Source organism: Syngnathus typhle, linkage group LG12, assembly GCF_033458585.1.
Source record: "Syngnathus typhle isolate RoL2023-S1 ecotype Sweden linkage group LG12, RoL_Styp_1.0, whole genome shotgun sequence".
Classification (NCBI taxonomy): Eukaryota; Metazoa; Chordata; class Actinopteri; order Syngnathiformes; family Syngnathidae; genus Syngnathus; species Syngnathus typhle.
Window position 1 is genome coordinate 13,288,520 of NC_083749.1, and position 22,099 is coordinate 13,310,618.

General features: G+C 42.8%; 2 protein-coding genes across 5 annotated transcripts in view; one reads left to right on the forward strand and one right to left on the reverse strand.

Annotated features, from left to right (window-relative positions):
* Positions 1–9,349: 9,349 nt before the first annotated feature.
* Positions 9,350–14,540, reverse strand: LOC133163540 (chondroitin sulfate synthase 3-like). Its single transcript, XM_061293563.1, has 3 exons — positions 13,490–14,540; positions 12,164–12,447; positions 9,350–11,222 (listed from the first exon to the last, which is right to left on the reverse strand). The coding sequence occupies exons 1-3, from the start codon at positions 14,064–14,066 to the stop codon at positions 9,657–9,659; spliced, it is 2,427 nt and encodes an 808-aa protein (XP_061149547.1). The 5' UTR covers positions 14,067–14,540; the 3' UTR covers positions 9,350–9,656.
* Positions 14,541–15,433: 893 nt separating this feature from the next.
* LOC133163615 (multiple epidermal growth factor-like domains protein 10) overlaps positions 15,434–22,099 on the forward strand; it is a 97,195-nt gene continuing 90,529 nt past the window's right edge. For 2 of the 4 annotated variants that reach the window (XM_061293675.1, XM_061293677.1), the window contains exon 1: positions 15,434–15,849. The gene's annotated coding sequence lies outside the window, so the exon portion shown is untranslated. The remainder of the gene's footprint in view (positions 15,850–22,099) is intronic. The other 2 variants (XM_061293674.1, XM_061293676.1) reach the window with 2 other exon arrangements.

The following is a 22,099-nucleotide window of genomic DNA, read 5'->3' on the forward strand; positions in this document are numbered from 1 at the left end:
GGGGGCAGACCGCGCGAGTGAGTGGATGAAAGGAGTGGTAATAGGCGACGACTTAAGGAAGCAGGGAGAGGTGCTGGATGGTGTGACAGCCAGGATTTTTTAGGAAAAAAAAAGGGGGGGAGTGAGACTCGCCAAGAGGGGCAATAAAGACAAGCAGACTGAGAAACATATTTGAGCAAGACAACAGGAAAAAAGGGGAGAGCCAAATGATGACGTAAAAAGCCAGAGGGAATAGTCTGACCCATCTTTATTGAATTTAATTAGGATAAGTAATAGAGATCGAGTTTGTAGGAGCAATCTGAGGGTATGGAGGCTCCCTCAAAACGCGGGTCCCACAGTTAGTCCCTCAGATGGACATATATGACAATTTACGATGAATCCGATGGGCGAGTTTATGGAAAATTAAATTGGAGATTCTACAATAGGTCATGTTGACGAGTATGTCAGAATGTGAAGAGTTACTGTTAGGAGTCAATGTTTGCCTGCACACTGACATACTAACTTTGCTTGGTTTGGGGGGAGAGCTGAGTGATAGAGACGGATGAGTGTGTCTGTGAGTGTGTGGATGGGTGAGTGCGCATGTGATCGTCTATGACTGTGTGTGCGCAGTATGATTGGCCAGAGAGGTCTGAAGTTGGGGTGATGTGTTTGCAATTGAGGATAAAATTCCTCTCACCTGAAGGGGTGGTACAGATCTGAGGGACTGGAACTGGTAAGTGAGGAGTTCTGACCGGAACCATGGTTCAATGATCAATCAGGGGCACCATCGACAACAAAACGGTTCCATGGAGAAGGCCCATTTCAGTGATATGGTCATACAAGACAGAACTAGTATCGAACATCAACACTTTGGACGATTTGATGCGTGACGACTTTGAGCTCACCCGACGGGGTGACGGACTAGGTGGACAGTGACCAAATGTTTGACGCTTGAGCTTGCTTGCGACATGAGCACGCTCTGCTTTGTTTTTCTGTGTGACTTCATTTCTTTGCAGCATCAGCCACCATCCAAGGAGCGGATTGCGCGTTGCTTGCGTAACTTGTTTTCGTTCTTGCAGGTTGTCAATTGCGTTCGTGGAACGTTTGCGTTTAATTTACAAGAATATGTTAACCCTTGCCCTTTTGGTTTTTATGATGAACTTGTTGATGATATGGTTTTCAGGACATGATCCGCGGGCGCCAGGGTTCATTTTATGACTGTTTTTATTTTGATACTTGATATCTGTTTTTGGGTGTACAAATGTCCGCTGTCAGCACTGCTGACTCAGCAGGGCTATAAGCTCACTGACATGAGTGCGGTGATTTTTGTTTGTGTTGCCGAGTGTGTGGTGGACAGTCGAGTTTCAAGGACTTGGGGTGACGGTCCCGGGGCCCAGATGGGAGCCAGAGGTTCCGCGGGCCTGGCTACAATGAGTGTGGTGATGAGGGGGGACACCTTGCAGGTTCCTTTTGATACATTGGGTGAATGTGTCAAAAGGGGGAGTGATAAAATAGAAATGGGTGAGTGGGTTTCGATTTGTAATTGTGATATACAAAGTTTTTTCCAAATTCACTTGTTTTTAAGCTTTAACAGGACATGCCAGAATTCAACTAGCAGTGATGGAAGGAGCAGAAGAAGCATCTTGAAAGAAAGGGAGTTAACGGGAGACAACAACCTGGAATGGATGCGAAGCGTGGTAACAATTTAGTGACAATAAGGTTTAAGGTTTTTCAATGACAAAGCACGAAGGACAAAACATACAGTGATTAGGGAATGGACAGTGGCACGATACACAACGAAGGTTTTGAAGGTCATTGAATGTCGGAGGAAGACGGGGCCAGAAAGAAGAAATGGGGAAATTTCTGAACGTGTGACTGCATTAAAGCTGCGATTACAGGGCAAATGTTTAATTATACACTTTAGGACGATTAGTTTGCATAATGAATAATGAAAGGATTTGAGTGGTTGTACTGTTTTGGAAAGATTACATGAGCGTTGTTTCAGAATAATGACTGATTTGAACAGTGAGGTGGCTCGAACATAAGGCACGGATACATAAATGTACAGATCTAGGGAACTACAGTGTTGTGAGGGGTACCAGTTTGAGAATGCTACGCATCTTTAAACCGAAGAAGGAATTTGGGGGTGAAAATAGTATTTGGACAGGAAAAAGAGCGGTTGAAGTGACATGACTGACAGGACTTCAGAAAGATGACAGTGTCATTGAGACAGTGACATCTGCGGCAGGAAAGGATACCAGGAACAGGTAGAATTTACATGGTGACTGCGGGGATCTAGCAACGCTGTCGGCTCGACGAGAAATGAGGGGAATGATTTATAAGTCCTGTTTGTTTGTTTGTTTGTTTGTTTGTTTGTTTGTTTGTTTGTTTGTTTGTTTCAGGGACCGTGTGGGCCTCTGAAAAAGAGGGGTAGGTGTTGGGAGCCCTCGGGCGTTCTGATGAGATTTCGATGAGATGATTGACACAGCTTTTTCCTCGTTGCCCCATCATCGCCAAAGAATTATTTGAGGGGGCCGGTAACACTGGAGCTATTGGGTTGTGTTGCCCTGCCAGCGGTGGCCGACGGGGCCGGAAGGACGTCCGGATGGGCTGCTGCCTTTGCCATTATGACTCCACATGTTCGCACTGTTAACGTCACTTGATACAGACAGTAGCTTTAGCTTGTCATAGGTCGCCTGGCTCCTGACCGGGGCCTTGCACGGGATTCAACGGCCATCATAAGCAAGGAGGACATTGAACTGACAGCCGGCCCGGGACAGTGCCGTCTACTACTAGTGCTACTCCCCACTGACGGCTCAGTGGACTGGATTTCACATCTGAACGCGCTTGTACATGCAAGGGGGGGCAGCGCAACAGGGGGTTTAATTTTCGTGCATGCTTTGATGATTACCGTTTTTTTCCGTGTGTAATGGGCCCCCATGTATAATACGCACCCTAAAAATGGCATGCTGATGCTGGATACGCACCCACTTTTTATGAATTCTTTTTAATTTTCTTTTTTTTTTAAGTCCCAATGATCGTCACACACGCAGGGAGGCAATGGGTCCCATTTTTATAGTCTTTGGTATGGTCCTAACTAGGCTGGATGTAATTTATTTTGTTGGCGTTGATTTCTCCGACTGCCCATAAACGCACCACCGCGCTCCGTGCGCGCATGTGAAAAAGGCGTGCGGACGTGAAAAAGGCGGCTCTGTATGGGAGAGACGTTGAAGAGGAATAAAAACACCCTTGGAAACCAAAACTTGCCCCTCGTCGTGACTCGGAGCCGCAACAAATGTTTCGGATTTGTGTAGGGTACATTGTGACAGACGGCAAACTAGCAGGTGATCGAGCGAGCGTCTGATACAAGAGCATTGCGGTCGTATGGAGCGTGTTTGAAATAAACAGCAGAGACGAAAGGAACAAGGCAAAGTGTTGTGAAATAAAATATTACCTGTAATACGCATTTTGTTATTTGCTGATTGAAACTGCTAATTAAACTGTGAATTGAAACTAATAGGTGGAGAACTGAACTCTCGCTCTTTATATAGCTGACGTGTCTTGCGCAACCGTTCTGCTCATCTGTAATGGCGGCCTCCGTATGACGTCCGGTCCGCGATGGAGATTAAAAAACAAACAATATTTGACAATAACACACCATCGAGGATTGCACCATCGCATCAAACGATGTGTCGTCAATTATGAATTTTACTAAGTGTGTTGGGCAGGATGGCTGAATGCGATGCGCGATTGACAACAAACAAGAAGAAAGGTGATTTCAAGTTTTATTTCGGGGGAGATTTGTCATGTCTCGTCCCCAGTTTTGCTATGTGTCTAGGTTGCCATAGATTCTGTTCGCGTCGCCCCTCTCTTCCTGTGTCACCTCAATCGATGTAACGTGTTTTGTATTTAAGTCCTGTCTGCCCCTCGCTCACCGTCGGATCATTGCATGTGTTACTGTCATGATTTCTGTTCCTGTCTTTTTGTTCCACGATTTTCTGGTTTTGTTGTACCATGACTTTCTTTAAAAGAAAAGAAAAAAAGATTAAAAAAAAAAGAAAAATTTAAATTTTTTTGTAGCCATTTATAATGCGCACCCCAGATTTTAGGACAATAAATTAGTTAAATTTTGCGCACTATACACGGAAAAAAACGGTAGGCTAAAACAGTGAGAAACAAGAGCGAGATCTGATGTTTTGGCTCATCAGGCGTAAGAAGTAGAAATTGAGTTAGATACATTTTAGAATAGGACATTTGGACTAAAGTGAATTCAGTCAAGAGGAAGCTAGGTTGCTCACTGTACCTACTCAATAAAATAGTAAGTTCGTTGCACCACGGTGGACTTTGGGTGATCAGAAAGTTGGATACGTTGAATTTTTGACTTTCACACAATCATGCATAGGAGTCGCACAAGGCGACAGTTAACAAGACAATGACTGCAATAGGGATCACTTACGACTGCACCAACATGGAAAAGTAGAAGCAAGGGAGTTGAGTAAGGGATTATATGCTAAACGGTCCGCTATACAGTTACCAATAGGAGGTTCTATCAAAAGAAGCTACATGAGAGATGTATGGAATACCTTTTTGTGTTCTGTATTCGTGCGTAATCTCTGTAAAGTTGTGTCAGGCTGTTGTTGTTCATCTGAGCCTTGGGTGCGCGCTCGGTGTGTGTGCGTTTATGTGCACAACCTGTGTGGGTGCGAACGTGTTAGGAAGAAGACGGCATGGAAAAGGGAATCTCCTTTAAGACAGGAGGCAATAAATGGGAAAGCCCCTGTCATGAACGGTGTTTGGTTAGGAGGAATCATTAGGAAGTGCTCAAACTCTTCTTTCAAACACTCCTATCTGCCTCGTTCAAAAAGGCATTACAATTGACTACAAGAGTTGCAAAAAGCAGAAGAAGAACATAGGTAGCATGATCAGGGCCCTCAGGCTGAAGGATGTGTCAAATGCAAATTTACTGCCGCCTGATCTTTCCTCCTCACAGGTCGACAACCCCATCAATCCAGGAGACTGGGTCTACATCAAGGTCATCAAAGGAAAGAACTGGGCCAGCCATGGTGGGAGGGACCATTCCAAGTCTTGCTGACTTCCCCCACCGCAGTGAAGATCGCTGTACAACCCGGCTGGATTCACCTCAGCCACTGCAAGCTACAGGGAGTGCTGGACCCCTCATTTCGGGGTGGTGGCGAAGTCTACGAACAACGATCCCAACTCCGCTAGGCGGGGGTATGTCTCATTGTTCCTGTCACCTTAGTAGCAATGGGGCTCCACATGCCAGGTGGATCCTCTGCTGCGTTGTGGTTGGAGCATGCTATGGTCTATGGACACATCTGAACAGACCAAGTGATAATGTTGACCATGGAAAACGATGGTCACACGATGAGAACTTTGAGGACTGGTCATGGGACCCCAGAAACCCATACGAAACCAACACTTGGTACCGGTATGTGAAGGTCGCTGTGAGAGCGCACACACAGGAGGGATGTTATCTGTGTTTCCAAAAACTCCCCTTGCTCCACACAAGTTCACTTGGAGGCCAGAGCAATGAATGTCACTGAAGCGAAATGTATGGCATCCATGCGAGGAGTTGGATATCAACACCGTACTGTCAGTCAGTGACGCTACCCCTACCGCCCTGGACTCGCAGGAATGAATCTGTGATCAAACTCTTTTGGATTAATCCCAATGTAACTGTTGGAGGACGACAGATGGCACAAGTGGCCTAAACCAGAACGCTACCTGGAATGGACTACACGTGTTTCATCCAAGATAACATGACCCACGAATGCATTAACAACTACTGCTCTCCAGGAGGAAACTGGATGGGAGCTTTGGACATCACCGCTGTGTGCCAGGATGGGAGAGCCACTTCAAGGCGTAAGGGCTCTCCTGCCAACATGGCTGCACCATTGGACGGGACCTGCTTCATTCAGAACGGATCATGGCTTTATTTTCATTTTTTTATTGATAGCATTCTGGTCGCCTAAGGCAGAGGGACTGTGTGAGACTTTTCCTGCGATTTAACATCGGCCAGCAGGTTTTTAGATCACACAATAAGTTTGAACTGGAGTATTGAGGGAAAACCCCATCTTCACTGGAAGTTATTGCTATCATTGGTTGTTTTTGTCATGTTTCACCCTACACGTTCCCCAGCCCGTCCGCTGTCGTCTCAGTTTTTTATTGATCTTTTTTGTTAGTGTTTTTTTTTTTTTTTACTATTCTTCTTTATATTTTCTTGCATGTGTTTGTGGATTGGGTTGACATAATCATATAATAAAACAGGAGGGATATGTCAGGGTTTTCCAAAACTATCTTGATCATATGATTATGTTGGAATGTATGTAACCGGTAATAAATAACCTAGGTAGATTAGTTTTATGTTTATGTTGGTGTGTAACCAGTAATAAATAACCTAGCTTGTCCCATCCTACACTATGTCGTAAAACATCCCCTGCTCTGCTAATCTAGAGGTCAAGGGCTTTAACTTGTCTATTCAGTCCACTGTCACCCCCACCCTTTTTCTCGTAATAAAGATGCTCTTGTGGGAAGCGAGAGTCAGACTTCATTCGACCATCGCTGCAAGCACAGCGACGAGTGAACTCTCCGCCTGCAGGTGTCTAAAATGACTTGCTTGACTCCTGTGTGGTTCTTGCAAAATAAGTTAGAGTGAGCACCACTCTAACAGTAATGTTTTGGCAACAAGTGCTTCCCGGTGCAGAAAACAATGCGTTGCGATGACTTTTGGATTTTGCTCTTTCACTCTGTTTACAAATCCTTTGGTGCGCCCGAGCATGGCAGCTGCTCCATCGGTGCAAACACTTACGCAGTCTTGCCACTTTAGTCCTCCTTGTTCAATGTACTCTGATACAATTCGAAGATTTTCTTCTCCTGTTGTTCTTCCTGGCAATTCCTTGCAAAACAGAAAGTTTTCTCTGATGGTGTCTCCGTCTACAAAGCGCACATTTGCCAGAACCTGCGCGTGTCCACTGATTAGATTCATCAATTTGCAAAGCGAAATTCCCACTAATGTGCAACTTTTCCAAAACTGTCTTCTCAATGTCTGCAGACATGTCTTGAATACGTCTGGAAATTGTATTATTTGATAGAGGGACTTGGGCTATTTCTTTAACAGTGCCAGGGCCGAGCATCTCTTTCAAGATAATTTTGCAGGCGGGCATTATTAACGTCTCTCCTACGGTGTGTGCCTGTTTTGATTTGGCGATGAGTTCAGCAACTTGGTAACTAGCTTTAAGAGCTTTCTCACCCCTCTTGGTGGTTTTCCTCAGTAGCTCTGCCTGTTTCCCAGTCCGTTCACGCAGTTGAACAAAATAGTCCATACTCTTGTTTTGTAGTGACGGGTGTTTTGTCTCTAAATGGCGTTTGAGTTTACTGGGAACCATGGCACTGTTGGACAACTTTTCCCCGCACACAAGGCATAGCGGAGTTGCCGCACTTTTTTCTCCGGTAAAAGTAAATCCAAAAGCAAGATAGCCTTCCTTGTATTGTCTTAAGCTCACCTTTTTTGCTTTCTTCCGACCAGTGCTCATGCTAGGGCCTTCATCTGGGTCAGAATTTTCTTCAGGACCCAGGTCAGATTGAGTACTTTTTCTTTTCAAATATTTATCCATTGCTATTACCTGCACTGTCTCACTCGAGGATAACTATGAACTTCGTACTCCTAGAGTACCGTTTTTTTCCGTGTATAGTGCGCCCCCATGTATAGTACGCACCCTAAAAATGGCATGCTGATGCTGGAAAAAAGCTTGTACCCATGTATAATACGCACCCAATTTTTATGATTTTTTTTAAAAAATTTTTTAAATTTTTTTTTTTTTAAGTCCCAAAGATCGTCACACACGCAGGGAGGCAATGGGTCCCATTTTTATAGTCTTTGGTATGGTCTTAACTAGGCTGGATGTCATTTTTTTTGTTGGCGTTGATTTGTCTGACTGCCCCTAAACGCACCACCGCGCTCCGTCCGCGCACGGGAAAGAGGCGGCTCTGTATGGGAGAGACGTTGAAGAGGAATAAAAACACCCTTGGAAACCAAAACTTGCCCCTCGTCGTGACTCGGAGCCGCAACAAATGTTTCGGATTTGTGTAGGGTACATTGTGACAGACGGCAAACTAGCAGGTGATCGAGCGAGCGTCTGATACAAGAGCATTGCGGTCGTATGGAGCGTGTTTGAAATAAACAGCAGAGACGAAAGGAACAAGGCAAAGTGTTGTGAAATAAAATATTACCTGTAATACGCATTTTGTTATTTGCTGATTGAAACTGCTAATTAAACTGTGAATTGAAACTAATAGGTGGAGAACTGAACTCTCGCTCTTTATATAGCTGACGTGTCTTGCGCAACCGTTCTGCTCATCTGTAATGGCGGCCTCCGTATGACGTCCGGTCCGCGATGGAGATTAAAAAACAAACAATATTTGACAATAACACACCATCGAGGATTGCACCATCGCATCAAACGATGTGTCACCTCAATCGATGTAACGTGTTTTGTATTTAAGTCCTGCCTGCCCCTCGCTCACCGTTGGAATTTTTTTTTGTACCCATGTATAATACGCACCCCAGATTTTAGGACAATAAATTAGTTAAGTATTGCGCACTATACACGGATAAAAAACGGTAGACATATCGCGCTGATACACTGCCCTCTATTGGAAGAGCATTTAATTGCCCTGTCTATCACTACATGCTTCTCACTTTGAACCAATTAGACGAAACTGGGCGGCACACCTGATGATTCGTCACGGCACACTTGTGTGCCGCGGCACAGCGGTTGGGAAACACTGCTCTAAGGTACCGTATTCAAATTTTTTGAAGTACCGAATTTGGAGTTTTCATTAGTTGTCACTTATAAATGCATATTTGAAATACATCAGTCTGTGTGCAATACATGAATATATAGTACAAGTTTCACTTTTTGAATGCGATAACTGAAGTAATTCAATTTTGTGACGATATTCTAATTTACTGGCCAGCACCTGTATACGCACATATACAAACAGGTACATATATGTACATACATGAAATAAATGTGAAATGTATGTGTATATATTGTGTTACATATACATATATGCACATATACAAACATGTACATGTACATACATGCGCGCGCACGCACACACGCTAATTATATAATTGACTCGCTGACAAGTTTCATATCATCCTAAAATACAAAAATCTACACTGAAAAGCACTTTTTGATTTGTTTTTAAATAGGTCCTTTTAAAGATAATAAAATAACACTGGTGTAGAGGTAGACCCACAAAAGTATGAATCATTGAAAGTTTGAAAACGGATTTCTAACATTGGGTCATCAACATTGTCTGTCCAAAGTTACATAAGAAAAAGTAGATTCCAACTGTACAGTTTAATGCACAAATTAATGTTCAATTGGAATGAGTCTCAAATTACATTGAATTTAAAAGTCCAACTTCCTTTTACATATTGTATTACGTACTTGCTGCTCGCAACTGCAACAGGTCTGCACATTTTAATTTCGCTTTGAAGAAAATAGTCCTAGATTCTTTGGAATCATTGTGCAGAGAATAGCTCCAAAACCAAAAGCAACACATACAATATACAGTATTGTCCATTGCTGATTGTGTTCTCGAAAAGAGGTCAACTTGTATGGTGGGGGTATACGCAGACAGGAATGTCAGGACAAAGTTTTATTATACACTGTCATGTGTTTCTCCATCCACAGCTCTGCTAACTGCATTGTTGAAGCATAAGTGCTTGCTTTTGACCCAAGGCACATTTTGAGTTGCTTTTGATCAAGACTTGAGTTGCAATGGACAGGATGATAAATATGTATTATTCCCGGCTCCTGACTTCGCAACACTTTTAAACCAGAGTTAATAACCTTTGTGAAAAGGTCTACATCTTCTAAACCCCAACCAAGAATGGAAGTGTCAAATCCACCAGCTTTTAACAAATCACTCTTCACAATACAGGCTATTCCAAAGCCGTACGCACGCCAAAAGCCACTTTTCTTGGTTAGAACAAAACTGTTTTCTCTCAGGGCCTTTTCAGCATACACTATCTCAGGGTCATACTGGCTAAATATGATGGGAAAATAGACCTGGCTCCCTTGAACAGTGTTATCTCTGCAGCGCTGCAAGGCATCTGCATTAAAGATAAGATCAACATCGCAAAAGAAGAGTAGGGTGTCATTATCTGACAGTGAGGAGCCAAGCTCTAGCGCAAACCCTCGGGAAAAATTCCCAGTCATGGGAATGACTGACAGATCCGCTTTGGGATATTTCTTGTGGTAATTTTTGATTAAGTGAGCATGTTTTTCTTTGTTATCATTGCTCTCGTTGTCCACCAGGATCACCGAGAGTTTAACATTTTGCTTTGGTATCAAACACACTTTTTCAAAGTTCTCCATAAAACGGACAAAAGTGTCATAACGACCTGACAAGGGGACGAGAATGTTAACTTTCCTTTGGCTTTTCTCCCATATCTCCCTGGTTGACTCATAGAACTGGAAACGAGACAAGAACTTCAGAGAGTTGGGTAGAAAAGACAAGGACTGGGATTCAGAGTTGATAGCAGTCACAAGGTCCGCCACATTTAACACCTCAGTTTCATGAAAGAACGGTCGACTAAAAGATTGCTGAAGGTATGCGTGACGCCTCACAGGAACAGTTATTTTCCGTCCCTTATGTTTTTTGTACAGAAGCAGTAAGTCTAAGATGTATTCAGCCCCATGCATTGGATCCACTCTGTAGTAGCCATATTGAATTTCTTTGAAATCTATGACACGGCCACGAGTTTTTGAATTTTCATTAATCATTTCCATGACCTGGAGTACAATATCATCCAGTGCAGTTCGAAGAGCGTTTCCAAGGTTTTGGCGGGGCATCTTGTTTTCAACAGCCGAATAAATATGGCGGCCTGTGAGGAACTCCCACTCAATAACATCACTTCGGTCACTGGGCAGATAGCGCATGTAAGACGGTGGTCCTCCCAGCTGTTGGTCCTCCCACAACATTTCTGTGTCACTGAGGTGAGTCATAGTCAGGCCTTCCCGATGAAGCAGAATGGTGTGGTAGCGAAGTCTTGAGATCTCGCGGGTCAACATGTAGTTATGGAGCCTGTACTGGTAAGCAGGCCATTTGTTGGGATGGAGTGTAATGGCATTGTGGATCTTGCTACTGTGGAGCTCATCGATGAAACCTTTCTTGTGTTCATAATTCTCATAGAACAATTGCTGCATCTGTGGAAAGAATTTTCAAATGATAAGAACTTGCGCTATACAAATTCAGCAATTCACACACCATCATTTACACATACACACAATGTGTTCTGCAGCAGCTCGGGCTTGAACGGTTTCCATTTGGACTGCCTGACGCACCATGACCCGTTTGGAGGACCTACACTGCGCACCAGCCCTCTGTCTTCGGGGCACTCTGATATCTCCAATTTCCTATCACTGGTGAACTATGACCTATTTTTAGAACAAGCCTGCATGTGACTTCATGTGGTCCCATGGGGAGCCACATCACCAGGTCAGATGACCCCCTGGGTTTGTGCCTATGTAGTCAGAAGAACCACACCTTCAGTCAAAGGTTGGCATGTGCATATTGCCAATCAAAGATGATATGATCCCAATCTCGATACAATCCGATTCAAGGACAATTATTATGAAATTTATTTTGATTCTAATCAGTGGGTTTACATTCGATTCCATATGGTACAGCTCAGTTTAAGAGGATATGATACAATGAGTTTCTTGTAATTTGACAATATTAATTTACTTGTCAGTAGGTTACTGTAAATGTGGCATTACTTCTGAAAGTATCACTCAAATAAAAGAACAAGCAATACGTATCTCAACGTATTTTAAACTGGAACAATTTTATTTGGTGCGATCACTTATTAATCAAAATCCATTTCCCCCTTATTCATTCATTCATTTATTCATTCATTTTGGCTCTTCTCCTATTCATAGATGAAACTTTTAATCCCTGGTTCATGGCTTCGATATTAACGGTTATATTACGTAACACAGTGTACTATAAACTTTTATTAGAGTTTTAAGATGGATTTTCTACCAATGTTTACACCATAGCAGCCTCATTGAAATCTGTGGTCAATGTTTCAGTGGCAATTCATTTCATTGAAGTAAATACATTTGTATTCAAAACTGTTGAATACCTCATAGGACCACACACACTGTGTCCCTCCAAAGCGTCGTACACACCGGCCCACTTCCACATCTTCATGGGTTGTGTACAGCTCCCTGAGACAAGTACCAATGTGCGGTATCATCCTGCGTAGAACCTCCCTGCTGAAGATCATCCCAGGTCCGCCCATGCAGAAGTTTTCCCCAGGTTCAAGCGCTAGTTTGCCCAATTCCTCTGCCATCCCAAGGCCAGTCTGGCCAAGATAAAGAGGCTTACTGCTATTCAAAGAACGCAGAAACAACTCCAGCTTCTCACCTAAAGGGGGTGAAGGCAAGTAGAAGTATAAATTAATGAAGTTACAAGAACAATATGAAAACAACATACTTGCAACTGTCTTACTTGTTGCAGAAGTTTTGAACATGCTCAAAAACAACCTTGTGACCGTTTGAGATCTTGAACAATCCCTAGCGAAAAACCAATATTCAGGTCGCTGTGGTTCACCTTCATCAAACTTGTTCAAATCAACTTGTTTACTTCAGCTGTTGTTACAGGTTGCATGCTCACACAAAAGAAATGGCTACATCCATTACAAACTATTTTAATCACATAAAATTATATGGTAACCACAGGGAAATAGGTTAAATGTCATAATATTAACGGTAGTTGTGTCTTAGTTTATATACTAAAAAAAAAACACGTCAATCCTGAGATTTGGCTTAAGAAAAAAACACTTAAAACATGAACAGCATTTCAGTCTTCTGGCACATTAAGAATACATCATATTTAAGTCTTCAAAAAAGCAGGGGTGTTTCGAGCAGTTTTATGCTGCTGATTCAGATACCAATCATCATAAAATGGGCCGATACTGACTCCTATACCGATCACCTGCGTTGGCTGCACATTATTTCAATTTTAGAGCTGCTCACTAACAATTATACGGTTTATCGAATTTTTGAAATGTAATTCTATTTTAAGCTGTTCCTTTTTTTCCTTTCTATTTTATCCTTTCCTTCCAAAACAAAACATTTCAATTTGACTACAGAAGATGCACAAACATACAGTGTTAAGGAGAGGGATAGGGGATCCCACGGTACACAGGCTAGTCTCTAGTTGTGTTCATTTTTATGATTGGAAATGAAAACCATTGATCAAAATCTCGATCAATGGGAGATTCATCGAAGCACCACTGGAAATAAGCGACCAGTCCAATGTGAAGTTTATTTGCTAAATTATTTTTAAAGAAATGTGTGTGTGTTGAGGGGGGGGGGGGGGGGGATCTGCATTCCATACAAACAAACTGCAGTTTTACCAATTTAGTCTTGCCCCACAGAAAAAAAAACAGCAAAAGCACAATTACCTCTTATATATACATCATCATCTGCTCGCATGAACCACTGATATTTATCCAGATAATGATCGTAGATATATTTCAGCATCATAAATGATTTCTTCTGTGGAGGATAAGAATCATCCACGCCTGGAAGTGAAACCACCGGTATAGGAACAGGGACGTCCACATTGTTGGAGCCAGCACTAGAGAAGAACTCCACTTTTCCAGGAATTGAATGCGCCCAGGTATTGAACGCTGCCACGGCACGAGAAGCCAGATACTTTTTCGCTGTCATCACGCCCACAAAGAGGAACTGGTTAGGTCGGCTCAAGGGCCTCCCATTGTCTGCACTACTGTTCGTCCGACTGTATGGTCTGTTCTCTTTCTTTTTGAAAACATGACTGCCCTGGTCGTCGACGGCCGCAGTGTCCGCAAGGTTTCCTGATATTTTTCCGACTGCAGACTCACTTTTCCACGAACACTGGGGAGATTCATTACGTTTACTCTCTAGAACTTGGGGTAAAATCAACCAAGAACACGCGGTGAATCCGAGAATGACACCAAACAGGACGGTTGTCCACTGTTTCCTTGATTTCAAATGCATGGCTATTTTAAGAATCTAAACTTGTGGTGGATGGAGTGTTCCTGTATGAATGCTGTCGTTGTCTAGAGAGCTGCTGACGTGTATGGACATCTCCGGAGGGCAATAGTAGTCTCCTACCAAATGTGGAAAGACGCATTTTCCGCTGCTGCTAGCATTGTTCACGGGGATTAAATGTCACGTTCGTCTTGTGGTCAACTCCATCCTCAATTCACCTGCCTAAAGCCATTTGCTAATTTGCCATAAGGTCCGAAATACAGCACTCCCAAGCCGTAATCAATTCTAAAGACGTCGTTCAATGTTCCACCGTTAATAGCTACGACGAAGTCGTTGGAAGATTAATCACTTCTATCGGATAAACAACCTGATCACCGATGTCGATTATAATCAAGTCCTCTCCATAGGTCTTGATTCCACGATTGGCGGAAGAAGGTAACATCTTTCTGTTCCGTGGTCCACATCAAGCAAGACTTCCAGGAAGATGTTTGCCTTTTCAAAATAAAATAACGTTTTCGCAACATTGCTCAAACGTTCACTTTAGAAAACTTGTTTTAAAGGAGTAACACGAAGATTCGTGAAAACTAAAAGAAAACAATGATAGATGTCTCTGTAAGTATTACCTGTATGACGTTTATTCTTTTTAAATTGGCCATTTATCGATGACCATTTTATTTAAATTTTAGTTACCTTTTTAAAGTTAATTTTACAAATCTCACATAAATCATTTCCCCCCACCGAGAGCCTTATCACATCAATAAACATCATACTCCATGCACTTGGCTTGTTTCGATGTTCCAAGAATTTGGAAATTAGTTTCCGGTTTAATTCCGACTTCATCCGCATTACAGTGAACTTCATAGAGGTGGGCGGTAGGCCCTTTGCAGCAGACGAAATTCAGAGTTAACCTCGTCGCCAATTGTCAAAAGTAGTAAATAAGGTGGTGTAGGGGCCATGACTTATCTTTTTATTATCTCATTTAAACACAGGAGTGATTTGGGAGGAGGTAGAAATACTCCGGTATTGGTAGTCCATTATTTTTTAGGATTGTATGTGACCAGTATGTAGTTTCCCCCCCAAAAAAGTATGTATACTTTCAGAAGCTGCACTAAACAAGTCGTCCAAAAGGTGGCAGGAGAGCCAACAAGATGACCAACGATGCCATTTTGTACGAGTTAGACATCTGACTGCAAAATCCTATGTGAAGAACAAACTTCATTTTATCAACTTGATTTTATTAATTTATACCATATGGTAATGTTATAATTCACGTGTCTAACACACCGAGATGGGATCATATTTTACACTGTAGATGCTGGATTAAGGAGATATGTCGTTTTGTCCTCACATTACGAGCACCATCTATAATTAGACTTTTTAGAGCAAACGTTTAAACTTAAGGTGTCAAGTGAACCAACAATGTTTTTTAAACCCAGTAAGGATACTTTTGCTTTAATTTGTAATTTTGGGCATAGTGACGCCTGGCCGTATTTATTTACCCAGAAGTAGAGAATCTCAGTGGTTGAGAAAGTAGTGACGTCACATCCATCCATAGTATGCAAGTGTTTTGGGTGCAGGAAAGACCCTTGCTGTACTCCAGAAACGTTTACTTTTCGCATCCGAAGGAGAATTTCCAACTTGTGTCTTTCATCACCCCAACTTGCATTTTCAAGCTTTTCAGAGAAACAGCAATAGAATTTGTTATCGCTTATTAAAGGACACCACCAACATTTGTATTGAAAGACGGACTCATGAGGCAGGACAGGATTGATATTCTTTCATAGAAAAGGTAATTTTATTTATTTATATCTGGATTTGTTTTTAGAATTATTCTCAAATGCATTGGCACGTAGACACTTAAGTTTTTAATAGATTTAATTTACCTCAATTTTTTCAAGTCATACGGTTTGTTGTAATTCTTTCATTAAACATACACGCATTGTTTACAGAGACAAATGAAGCAATTGGGCACATTTCGTCCCATAAGATTATTTGTATATAATTAAAAACATATACGTGTCTAATAATTTGCGCAGTTTTGTTATACGCTTGCCGTTTTTCCATCCTTTTTCATAAACATCTAAAACTGCCATATTAACGACTGTACATCTCCCCCTTCAATTGGCTAGAACAGTTGTCAGAAAACAAAATTACAGTAAAACATTAACCAGACCAGTGTTTTTCAAAGTCAAGTCAAAGTCAGCTTTATTGTCAATCTCTCCACATGTCACAACACACAAAGAGACCGAAATTACGTTTTTCTCCATCCCACGGTGACGAGACACACACCACGATAGACATACGAGTACGCGACACAATATAAAAACAAGAAGGCAAAAATTCAAACAATCAATAGTAAGAGTGATGAATAAATAATAAATAAACAGATAACACAATAAATAAGAGGAGAAAAACGGAGCGAGCAAGCATAGCGCAAAAGTAAAAAACATCATAAACAAAAAGGCACAAACAATAAATAATAAGAGTAATAATAAATAATAAATAAACAGATAACACAACAAATAAGAGCCAGTGTGCATACAGACAGTACAGACAGTAAAAGTACAGGACGCTACGCAGAACTTATAAATCATATTAGAAAACATTTCCCTTTGACCAGCCTTTTATCAGATTCTTTATCAAATTATCCCCGCTCCTGCTTACAGGACACAAAAGCTCCGTGAATGAATAGTCGTGGTAGTATTTGTAAACAATTTTGTGGTAATCATTGTGGTACACACTGCTGTGTAAAAGGCTTGGTGTTGGTCATCATTGCCAAACATGTTGGATAATCATTCATAAGTGTCTCAGACTCCAGGTGGGTTCCCAAATATGGTTTTGTTACCTAAGTGCGATGCTTCAATACTGTGTTCCAATTATATCTGCTTATGGGTGTTTTTTCTTTTTTACATTTACCCAAAATTTGAATGTGCAATATTTATGTATGGGTATCAATACTTAGGGCACACTATTTAGACTTGGGTTTGTGCATTGAGTTAAATATATCCAATTTTTGACTTTTAATACAATTTCCAAAACAGTTTTTTAGTCATTTAAGCATCTTTCAATGTGGCAAGGTTATCAAAAGGAGGAACATAATATTGATTGTTGATTGATTGATTGAAACCTTTATTGTCCCCTGTGGGGAAAATCAGTTGTCAAACAGCTCATGACGTTTAAAAAGAGGAAGACAAACAGAAAAACATAGTTCACAATGCAATAAATATAAACAAACTACTTGTCCAATAAATGTGCAGTGCAAGCTGTTAGTTTGCTAAAGTGCATCATGTGCAGATAAAAAGTCCCGAGTCAGTTAGCCTATCAACTCTAGCTCCAGGTCTCCCCGTGCCTGCGGCCCTGGTTGTAGAGTCGGAGTGCAGCTGGAATAAACGACTGTCCAAATCTCTTTGTGCTCTGACGGGGGAGGACAAATCTGTCGCTGAATTTGCTCCTCATCCCCGTCAGCTCGATGTGCAGTGGATGGGAGGGATTGGCCAACATGGCTGCCAGTTTTTTCCCCATCCTCTGTTCAACCACCACCTCCAGGCTGTCCAACCCGGTCCCCACCACAGAGCTGGCCATCTTCACCAGCTTGTTCAGCCTGGTAGCATCCCTGGCACAGATGTTGCCTCCCCAGCAGGCCCCGGTGAAAAACAGGACACTGGAGACCACTGACTGGTAAAACATTCTCAGTAGCCTATTACAAACATTAAACGACCTCAGCCATCTCAGGAAAAACATCCTGCTCTGCCCCTTCCTGATAAGAGCCTCGGTGTTGTCGTCCAGTCCAGTGTACCTGTAGGAGTCCACCCTTTCAACTTCCACTCCCTTGATGGTGATAGGTGCTGAGGTCCCTCTCTTCCTCCTAAAATCCACCACCAACTCCTTGGTTTTGCTGATGTTGAGCAGAAAGTGGTTGGTGTCGCACCACTTCACAAAGTTCTCCACATTATTCGTGTTCACAGTTTGTAAAGTGCCCAAAACGCAATTTAATCTCAAAATAACCAAAAAAGCAAAAAAGGTACCGTATTTTCCGCCCTATTAGGCGCACCGGGGTATAAGGCGCACCTTCAATTAACGGCCCATTTTAAAACTTTGTCCATATATAGGGCGCACCGGACTATAAGGCGCATAAAATAGAAGCTTTACTGCAACAAACTGAGGTTGACTAGGGTTGCGGTATGCACCCACTAGCCAATAACCAATGAGCCCTCTGTAAATAATCGCGTTTCTCAAACGATCTCCTATAAAATGATTGGAACTGACTAAAGTTCAATCTAACGCATTGGTACTATATCGATCCGTAGATTTACTCGAAACATTAACAGAGCAGCCTATTTTGACATGAAATAGCCTCGCGCGTATAGCAGCTATCGTTATAGCACTAGCCATCCGCAAAAACCCATGACGTTCAGCTCGCAATCTCCCATGAGCCTCAGCAAATTGTAAACAATCGCGTCTCTCAAACGAGCTCCTATAAAATGATCAGAACCGACTAAAGTTCGATCTAACGCATTGGTACTACTTACCTATGTTTACCTTCCATATCGATCCGTAGATTTACTCGAAACATGAACAGAGCAGCCTATTTTGACATGAAATAGTCTCGCGCGTATAGCAGCTATCGTTGTAGCATTAGCCATCCGCAAAAACCCATGACCCTCAGCTCTCAATCTCCCATGAGCCTCGGCAAAGTGTAAACAATCGCGTTTCTCAAACGAGCTCCTATAAAATGATCAGAACTGACTAAAGTTCGATTTAACGCATTGGTACTACTTACCTATGTTTCCCTTCCATATCGATCCGTAGATTTACTCAAAACATGAACAGAGCGGCCTATTTTGACATGAAATAGCCTCGCGCGTATAGCAGCTATCGTTATAGCATTAGCCATCCGCAAAAACCCATGACCCTCAGCTCGCAATCTCCCATGAGCCTCAGCAAAGTGTAAACAATCGCGTTTCTCAAACGAGCTCCTATAAAATGATCAGAACTGACTAAAGTTCGATCTAACGCATTGGTACTACTTACCTATGTTTCCCTTCCATATCGATCCGCAGATTTACTCGAAACATGAACAGAGCAGCCTATTTTGACATGAAATAGCCTCGCGCGTATAGCAGCTATCGTTATAGCATTAGCCATCCGCAAAAACCCATGACCCTCAGCTCGCAATCTCCCATGAGCCTCAGCAAAGTGTAAACAATCGCGTTTCTCAAACGAGCTCCTATAAAATGATCAGAACTGACTAAAGTTCGATCTAACGCATTGGTACTACTTACCTATGTTTCCCTTCCATATCGATCCGTAGATTTACTCGAAACATTAACGGAGCAGACTATTTTGAAATGAAATAGCCTCGCGGGTACAACAGCTATTCTGTGACGCCCCCTGACTACAGTTACCGTAATGTTGGGAAGCGATGCGACCTTGTAATTTACTAGTCGTACTAAAACGTACTAAAACATTTTGGCAGAGCACTGTGTACAACCAGTATGGATCAACAAATTCATCACTTGATCCATATATAAGGCGCACCGGACTATAAGGCGCACTGTCGACTTTTGATAAAAATTTAGGTTTTTAAGTGCGCCTTATAGGGCGGAAAATACGGTACTCAGAATTATAAAAACTGCAAAATCAACAAAAGTCTAAAATAACATGGTTTAGAGCAGGGGTGTCAAACTTGTTTTTGTCGCGGGCCGCATCATTGTCACAGTGTGCCTCAAAGGGCCATTCAACCCAAATAAATGTATGAACGCTGAAGGACTGCGCTGGTGAGCTGACGGATGTCTTCACGGACATCTTTAACACTTCCCTGCAGCAGGCCATCGTCCCGTCGTGTTTCAAAGCTGCCACCATCGTACCTGTGCCGAAGACACCCGCTCCGTCCTGCTTCAATGACTACCGCCCCGTGGCACTTACGCCCATCATCATGAAGTGCTTTGAGCGGCTTGTCATGGAGCACATCCGATCCGTTCTCCCCCCCACCATTGACCCCTTCCAGTTTGCATACCGAGCCAAACGGTCTTCTGAGGATGCCATCTGCTCTGCCCTCCATTCGGCCCTCACCCACCTGGAGAGGAGGGACTCGTATGTGAGATTGCTGTTTGTGGACTTCAGTTCTGCCTTCAACACCATTGTGCCACAACGCCTCATCAGCAAACTTGACGCGCTGGGCCTCAGTACCTACCTCTGCAACTGGCTACTGGACTTCCTCTGTCAGAGGCCACAGCTAGTACGTGTTGGCGACAAAATCTCCGCCAGCATCACGCTGAGCACGGGGGCCCCCCAAGGCTGCGTGCTCAGTCCGCTGCTCTTCACCCTCCTGACGCATGACTGCACTGCAACCTACAGCGACAACCGTATCGTGAAGTTTGCTGACGACACGACTCTGGTGGGTCTCATCACCAAGGGAGACGAGACTCAATACAGGCTGGAGGTTGACCTTCTGACCACGTGGTGCAGGGACAACAACCTCCTGCTGAACGTCGACAAGACCAAGGAGATTGTTGTGGACTTCCGGAAGGGTCACACCCAACACCTGCCGCTGACCATCGACGGTGCTGTGGTGGAGAGAGTGAGCAGCGCCAAGTTCCTGGGGGTGCACATCGGTGAGGATCTCTCCTGGTCCACCAACACCGCATCACTGGCAAAGAAAGCCCAGCGCCGCCTGTACTTCCTGCGGAAACTCAGGCGAGCGAGCGCTCCTCCGGCCGTCATGACTGCATTTTACCGCGGCACCATTGAGAGCGTCCTCTCCAGCTGTATTGCTGTTTGGGGTGGCAGCTGCACTGACTACAACTTGAAGGCCCTGCAGCGCATAGTGAACACGGCTGGGAAGATTGCTGGTGCTTCGCTCCCCTCCTTGAAGGACATTTACACCTCCCATCTCACCCGCAAGGCGACCACGATTGTGAGTGATGTGAGTCACCCCGCTCACTCTTTGTTCGAGCTTCTGCCCTCTGGGAAGAGGTACAGAAGCCTGCGCTCCCGCACCACCAGACTCTCAAACAGCTTCATACTCCAGGCTGTTAGGATCCTGAACTCGCTCCCCCGTTCTGCGTAGCGTCCTGTACTTTTACTGTCTGTACTGTCTGTATGCACACTGGCTCTTATTTGTTGTGTTATCTGTTTATTTATTATTTATTATTACTCTTATTATTTATTGTTTGTGCCTTTTTGTTTATGATGTTTTTTACTTTTGCGCTATGCTTGCTCGCTCCGTTTTTCTCCTCTTATTTATTGTGTTATCTGTTTATTTATTATTTATTCATCACTCTTACTATTGATTGTTTGAATTTTTACCTTCTTGTTTTTATATTGTGTCGCGTACTCGTATGTCTATCGTGGTATGTGTCTCGTCACCGTGGGATGGAGAAAAACGTAATTTCGGTCTCTTTGTGTGTTGTGACATGTGGAGAGATTGACAATAAAGCTGACTTTGACTTTGACTTTGACTTTGATATTGTAGTATAGGTTACAAATCAAACTGATGAATAACTAGTTTTCAAACAGAAACTAATAAATACTGTTCAAATTTTATATAATGAAAGATTGAAATCAAATCAATAAATGATTTAAAAAAATGATGGTAATAAAAATTGCTATCAATATCTCTATTTTTTTTAAAGTGAAAATTTGGAATTGACAGGAATTCGACGCACAATTTGTCTTCGCGGGCCACCTAAAACGATGTGGTGGGGCGTATCTGGCCCCCGGGCCTTGACTTTGACACCTGTTGTTTAGAGTAACAAACGCAAGGCAAAAAGACTTGATTTGACTAGAATTGATTTGGCATCAGACTGCTCGCACCAACACAAACAATGAACCAACGACAATATGAAGCCAGGAGTCGGCACATTGATGCACTGGTTATGTTATCTGTCTCACAGTGCAGAGGTTGTGGATTTGATTCATGCTAAAATTCATTGTCATTATGTTTTGATGCATTTCTTATCTGAAACAATAGCGTATGTCACAACTTTATGCATCGCAGTGCAGAGGTCGTGGGTTCGATTCCGGCTTCAGCCTTCCTG

Bases quoted from the DNA above. Each gene is read 5' to 3' on its own strand.
- LOC133163540 (XM_061293563.1), bottom strand. From the start codon at position 14,066: ATGCATTTGAAATCAAGGAAACAGTGGACAACCGTCCTGTTTGGTGTC. The intron at 12,448-13,489 runs GTAATTGTGCTT...CACCCCCTTTAG, and splicing joins TGATGATGTATATATAAGAG to GTGAGAAGCTGGAGTTGTTT. The intron at 11,223-12,163 runs GTATTCAACAGT...TTCTTTCCACAG, and splicing joins AGTGTGTGTGGTCCTATGAG to ATGCAGCAATTGTTCTATGA.